General features: G+C 72.3%; 1 protein-coding gene across 1 annotated transcript; it reads left to right on the plus strand.

Moving 5' to 3' along the window:
- The first annotated feature begins 260 nt into the window (after positions 1-260).
- Positions 261-2,105, plus strand: LOC127030388 (basic proline-rich protein-like). The gene has a single exon (XM_050916740.1). The coding sequence runs from the start codon at positions 261-263 to the stop codon at positions 2,103-2,105; it is 1,845 nt and encodes a 614-aa protein (XP_050772697.1).
- Positions 2,106-6,460: the final 4,355 nt, after the last annotated feature.

Consider the following 6,460-nt stretch of genomic DNA (forward strand, 5'->3'; position numbering starts at 1 on the left):
AAATCTGCCTCCCTCCGTGGGCAGGGAGCTGAGACGGGAGCTTATCTCCTGCCGCCAGCCGGGCTGCGGCCCCCTTCGGCGCTCCGCAGGCCTGCGCCCCGACACTGCACCCTGGGCCCCCGGCACGGCCGCCTGCGCCCCGACACTGCGCCCCGACACTGCACCCTGGGCCCCCGGCACGGCCGCCTGCGCCCCGACACTGCGCCTCGACACTGCGTCCTGGGCCCCCGGCACGGCGGCCTGCGCCCCGACCCCCAAGCATGGCCGTCTGTGCCCCGACACTGCGCCCTGGGCCCCCGGCACGGCCGTCTGTGCCCCGACACTGCACCCTGGGCCCCCGGCACGGCCGCCTGCGCCCCAACACTGCGCCCCGACACTGCACCCTGGGCCCCCGGCACGGCCGCCTGCGCCCCGACACTGCGCCCCGACACTGCACCCTGGGCCCCCGGCACGGCCGCCTGCGCCCCGACACTGCGCCTCGACACTGCGTCCTGGGCCCCCGGCACGGCGGCCTGCGCCCCGACCCCCAAGCATGGCCGTCTGTGCCCCGACACTGCGCCCTGGGCCCCCGGCACGGCCGTCTGTGCCCCGACACTGCACCCTGGGCCCCCGGCACGGCCGTCTGTGCCCCGACACTGCTCCCCGACACTGCGCCCTGGGCCCCCGGCACGGCCGCCGGCCCCCCGACACTGCACCCTGGGCCCCCGGCACGGCCGTCTGCACCCCGACCCCCCAGCACGGCCGTCTGCGCCCCGACACTGCGCCCCGACACTGCACCCTGGGCCCCCGGCACGGCCGTCTGTGCCCCGACACTGCTCCCCGACACTGCGCCCTGGGCCCCCGGCACGGCCGCCGGCCCCCCGACACTGCACCCTGGGCCCCCGGCACGGCCGTCTGCACCCCGACCCCCCAGCACGGCCGTCTGCGCCCTGACACTGCGCCCCGACACTGCGCCCTGGGCCCCCGGCACGGCTGCCGGCCCCCCGACACTGCGCCCTGGGCCCCTGGCACGGCCGCCTGCGCCTCAACCCCCCGGCACGGCCGTCTGCGCCCCGACACTGCACCCTGACCCCCCGGCACGGCCGTCTGCGCCCCGACACTGCGCCCTGGGCCCCCAGCACGGCCGTCTGTGCCCCGACACTGCGCCCTGGGCCCCCGGCACGGCCGCCTGCGCCCCGACACTGTGCCCTGGGCCCCTGGCACGGCCGTCTGCGCCCCAACACTGCGCCCTGGGCCCCCGGCACAGCCACCTGCACCCCGACACTGCGCCCCGACACTGCGCCCTGGGCCTCCGGCATGGCCACCTGCACCTCGACCTCCTGGCACAGTCGCCTGCGCCCCGACCCCCCGGCACGGCCGCCTGCGCCCTGACACTGCGCCCTGGGCCCCCGGCACGGCCGTCTGCGCCCCGACCCCCAGGCACGGCCATCTGCGCCCCGACACTGCGCCCCGACACTGCGCCCTGGGCCGCCGGCATGGCCACCTGTGCTCCGAACCCCCAGCACGGCTGTCTGCGCCCCGACACTGCGCCCTGGGCCCCCGGCATGGCCACCTGCACCCCGACACTGCGCCCTGACCCCCTGGCATGGCCACCTGCGCCCCGAACCCCCGGCACAGCTGCCTGCACCCTGATACTGTGCCCTGGGCCCCCGGCACGGCCATCTGTGCCCCGACACTGCGCCCTGGGCCCCCCGGCACGGCCACCTGCGCCCCGATTCTGCACCCCGACCCCCCAGCACGGCCGTCTGCGCCCCGACACTGCGCCCCGACACTGTGCCCTGGGCCCCCGGCACGGCCGCCTGCGCCCCGACCCCCCGGCACAGCCGCCTGCGCCCCGACACTGTGCCCTGGGCCCCCGGCACGGCCGCCTGCCCCCCGACACTGCCCCCCGACCCCCCAGCACGGCCGTCTGTGCCCTGACCCCCCGGCACGGCCATCTGCAGCCCGACACTGCGCCCCGACCCCCTGGCACGGCCGCCTGTGCCCCAACACGGTGCCCTTGGCCCCCGGCACGGCCGCCTGCGCCCCGACACAGCCGCCTGCGCCCCGACACTGCCGCCCCAACCCCCCGGCACGGCTGCCTGCGCCCCAACACTGCACCCTGACCCCCCGGCACGGCTGCCTGCGCCCTGACCCCCAGGCACGGCCATCTGCGCCCCGACACTGCGCCCCGAACCCCCGGCATGGCCGCCTGCGCCCCGACCCCCCAGCACAGCCACCTGTGCCCCGACACTGTGCCTGCACCCCGACACAGCGCCCCGACCCCCCGGCACGGCCGTCTGCGCCCCGATCCCCCGGCACGGCCACCTGTACACCAACACTGCACCCCAACCCCCCGGCATGGCTGTCTGTGCCCTGAGCCCCCAGCACGGCCACCTGTGCCCCGACACTGTGCCCTGGGCCCCCAGCACGGCCACCTGCACCCCAACACTGCGCCCTGGGCCTCCGGCACGGCCGCCTGCGCCCCGACCCCCCAGCATGGCTGCCTGCGCCCTGACACTGCGCCCTGGGCCCCCAGCACGGCCACCTGCGCCCCGACCCCCCGGCATGGCTGCCTGCGCCCCGACACTGCGCCCTGACTGCCTGGCACGGCCACCTGCGCCCCGAACCCCTGGCACGGCTGCCTGTACACCAACACTGCGCCCTGGGCCCCCGGCACGGCTGCCTGCACCCCGACACTGTGCCCTGGGCCCCCGGCACGGCCGTCTGCGCCCTGACACTGCACCTTGGGCCCCCGGCACGGCTGCCTGCGTCCCGACCCCCCGGCACGGCCGTCTGTGCCCCGACACCCTGGCACGGCTGCCTGCACCCCCACACTGTGCCACGACACCTGCACCACGACACACTGCACATCGACCCCCCGGCACGGCCACCTGCACCCTCACACCCTGGTATGGCCGTCTGCACCTTGACCCCCCTGCATGGCCGCCTGTGCCCCCACCCCCCGGCACAGCTTCCTGCGTGGTGCCCCGACCCCTCAGCATGGCCGCCTGCACCCCAACATGGCCACCTGCACCCAGACACTGTGCCTTGGGCCCAAGGTACAGCCACCTGCACCCCGACATGGCTGCCTGCACCCCCACACTGCGCCCTGACACCCTGGCACGGCCGCCTGTGCCCCGACCCCCTGGCATGGCCGCCTGCACCCCGACACTCTACACCTCAACACCCTGGCACGGCCGCCTGCACCCCGACATGCTGCGCCCAGACAGTCCAGCACGGCTGCCTGCACCCCCACACTGCACCCCTACTTCCCAGCACGGCCGCCTGCACCTCCACGCTGTGCTCCAACCCCCCCCGGCACGTGCGTCTGCACCCCGACACCCCGGCATGGCTGCCTGCACCCCAATATGCTGTGCCCCAACCCCCTTTCACGGCTGCCTGCACCCCGACACCCTGGCATGGCTGCCTGCACCGGGACACGGCCGCCTGCACCTCGAGACGCTGTGCCCCAACACCCTGGCACAGCCGCCTGCACCTCGAGACACTGCGCCTCGGCACCCCAACATGGCAGCCTGCACCCCGACACCCCAGTACAGCCGCCTGTGCCCCGACACTGCAGCACCCTGTGTCACGGAGTCCCTGGGCGCTGCTCTGGAACTGCTCCCCACCAAGCCAGTCAGGACTTTGGGGAGCCTCCTCTCCCTTGGAGCAGACTTGTTCAGGGCAAGAAGCTCACACGGCTTCACCTCCTGGGTCTCTCCTTGGAGCATTCAGCATCCTCTGCCCCTCCGTGCGCTTCCCACAGCGAGTCCACCCCAGCGGGGTCCTGGGGAAGCCACGGGGTTCTGCACCCCCACTTCGCAGTCAGACGTGACTCTCAGCCAGCCAGTAACACAGAGGTTTATTCGATGACAGGAACAGGGTCTAAAACAGAGCTTGTAGGTACAGAGAACCGGACCCCTCGGCCGGGTCCATTCTGGGGGGGGGGGGCAGTGAGCCAGACCCCCACGTCTGCACTTCACTCCTCGTCCCCAGCCAGCCCCAAACTGAAAGCCCCTCCAGCCCCCCCTCCTCTGCTCAGCTCACCTGACCCCTTTGTTCTCCCCCACCTTTAGCATCCCCTCGCGGGCGGGGGGAAGGGCCTGGCCATTAGTTGCCAGGAGACAGAGGGTCGCCCAGGAACTGAGCCCCCCCCCCAGTATTCAGAGGGAACATTAAGGAGATTCCTAGCTGGTCCTGTCCTGACACTGACACAACCACCTGCACCCCAGGACCCCCCCACAGCTGCCTGCTCTCTGAGGCGCTGGGTCCCGACCCCCAGCAGAGCCGTGCCAGGCCAGGCCTGACACACGAGTCTAGCCAGGCCGGGCCCCGTGTGACCAATGTGGGAATGTTGGTCCCTCCGTTTCCTTCTGTGTCCGGGGGGGCTGTGCCCCAAGCTGTGCCCACACCAAGGGCAGGTCGGCAGGCACCGCGGCCCCCTTCAGCGCAGACACGTCCCCAGGGCGCAGGAAATCCTCCTTGCGAGGCGGATGCTGCAGCCCTGGGGGGTCCCCCACCCTCCTCACGCTGCCTGCTCCCTTTCACCCCGCTGAGCCCCAGAGCTGAGTGAGTCTGGGGCAGCCTCTCCCCTCCGGGCAAGGAGCCTGCCCGGCTCCTGGTGACAGGCCCCCGGCCATCAGGTGCCAGGTTCCGAAGCACCTCGGCCGTTCTCTGCACCGGCAGCTAGGGCAGCCTCACTTGCCCAGCAGGGTCTCAGCAAAAATCACCCCCTTGTCCCACCACCTGGGCGCTGTGTACAGGGGAAACTGAGGCACACAGTATTCCTGCAAACCATTAAGAAAAACCCCTCCCGCTTCGTCAGAGTCCAATGCTGTGCAGCAGAGAGGCAAGGCTGGGCTGGGACTCCTGCGGGGGCAGGTAAGGCTGGCGCCGTGCCCAGGTGGCACATGGGTCCAGGGGCTGTGGGGCTGGCTGGGGCAGTGCAGCCTGGCAGGAACTGTGTTTCTCCCCCCGGGTTCAAGGTGGAGCTGGCAAAGTTGCTGTTCCCTGTAGCCCCCTGAGGCTCTCTCATGGCCTCACAGAACGTGCCCACTCGTGGCCCCGTGTAGTCCATGGGGGGGGTGCCCCTTTCAGTGCGACAGCCCCTCTCGGGGGTCCACTCCCGGGGTCAGGCCCCTCCACCTCCTGGAGCCGCACCTTTCTGAGCCTCAGCACATCTGTCTCTGCTATGGGCCCCTCAGGGAGTCCCCTCGCTCTGCACCCCCCAGGCCTCCTCAGCCCTGAGGGTATAATGCCCCCCCCCCACCCTGTTCTCTAGCCCGGAGCGACTCTCAGCCAGCGTAACACAGGAGGGTTTATTGTTCGGCCTCAGACCTGGCCTCCCTCTTCGGCCTCAGACCTGGCCTCCCTCAGCCCAGCACATCCCAGTCCCGCTGCAGCCAGGGGGGCTCTGCCTGCTCCCCCTCTCCAGCCCCGAGCCCCCCTGCTTCCCAGCTGGGCCTCCGATACCCCCGGCCCCAAGCCCCTCTGTCCACTGGCTTCTCTCCAGGGAAACAGGGTTGTAAACAGGGTGGCCTGGGTCTCCTCTCCTCTCAGCCCCCTCTGGCCCCTCTGGCTGGAGCTGGCTGGTCAGGGCACCGGGGTCCTCTCCCCGCAGCCCATTGTCCCCCACTGGCCAGACCCAGCTGTGACTCCTGTGCTGGGTCTCCGGGTCCCCAGTCGCTGGGGTCTCCATCCTCCAGGCCACCGGCCGGGGTCCCGAGTCCCTCTCCGGTCCTGTGTCCCAACAGACTCCCTCTCCCCTCCCCTCGTTAAACCAGTCACACCCGGGGACACTGAGTCCCACCCCCCTGCATGCAACCCACGAAAATCCCCCACTTCCTCCCAGGCTGTTATCCCCCCCCCACCCCCAGGCTGTCTGCAGAGCCCAGGAGGCAGCGCCCAGAGCTCCTGCCACATAACTGTTCCCATTGCAGCTACCTGCCCCCTGGGGCCCCACAGCCCACCCGCCTCCTGAGCGCGGCTCCTCCCCCAGGGCAGGGCAGAGGGGAAGGGCCGGGGCTCCCCAGGGCGCTGGCAGGGCCGGCTCCTGGCCCCCTGCTCGCACCCTTAGCCCAGTGACGAGCTGGGGGCTCTGTGTCCTGGCTCTGGCTTGGCGATGCACAAGCCGCCCTGGGCTTTTCTCCACGGCTGGATCCTGGCCAGGCCCATCTGCCCGTGGCTCCCGAGGGCCCTGCCAGAGCAGCCTGGTGCCAGGGCCCCCACGGCACAGCCCTGATGCCGCCCGGGAGCTGGGGCAGAGACCCACCAGCTTGGCCTGTGGCTCGGCAAAAGGCTAACGCCCTGGGGTGTAATGCGCCCTGGAGCCCTTGGCTGCGTGCCCTGCCCGTCGCTGCGTGGGGCCGAGGGTGCGGGCGGTACAGGGCTGGGCAGTGACCCCCGAGCTCTGGCACCATGCCCTGAGCGTCACGTGCAGGGGGCGGGCAGGTCACAGGAGTCCCCGGCCCAGAGGCCC

This window comes from Gopherus flavomarginatus, chromosome 10, assembly GCF_025201925.1.
Source record: "Gopherus flavomarginatus isolate rGopFla2 chromosome 10, rGopFla2.mat.asm, whole genome shotgun sequence".
In the NCBI taxonomy this organism is placed as follows: domain Eukaryota; kingdom Metazoa; phylum Chordata; order Testudines; family Testudinidae; genus Gopherus; species Gopherus flavomarginatus.

Coding starts and splice junctions, on each gene's coding strand:
- LOC127030388 (XM_050916740.1), top strand. CDS start 261: ATGGCCGTCTGTGCCCCGACACTGCGCCCTGGGCCCCCGGCACGGCCG.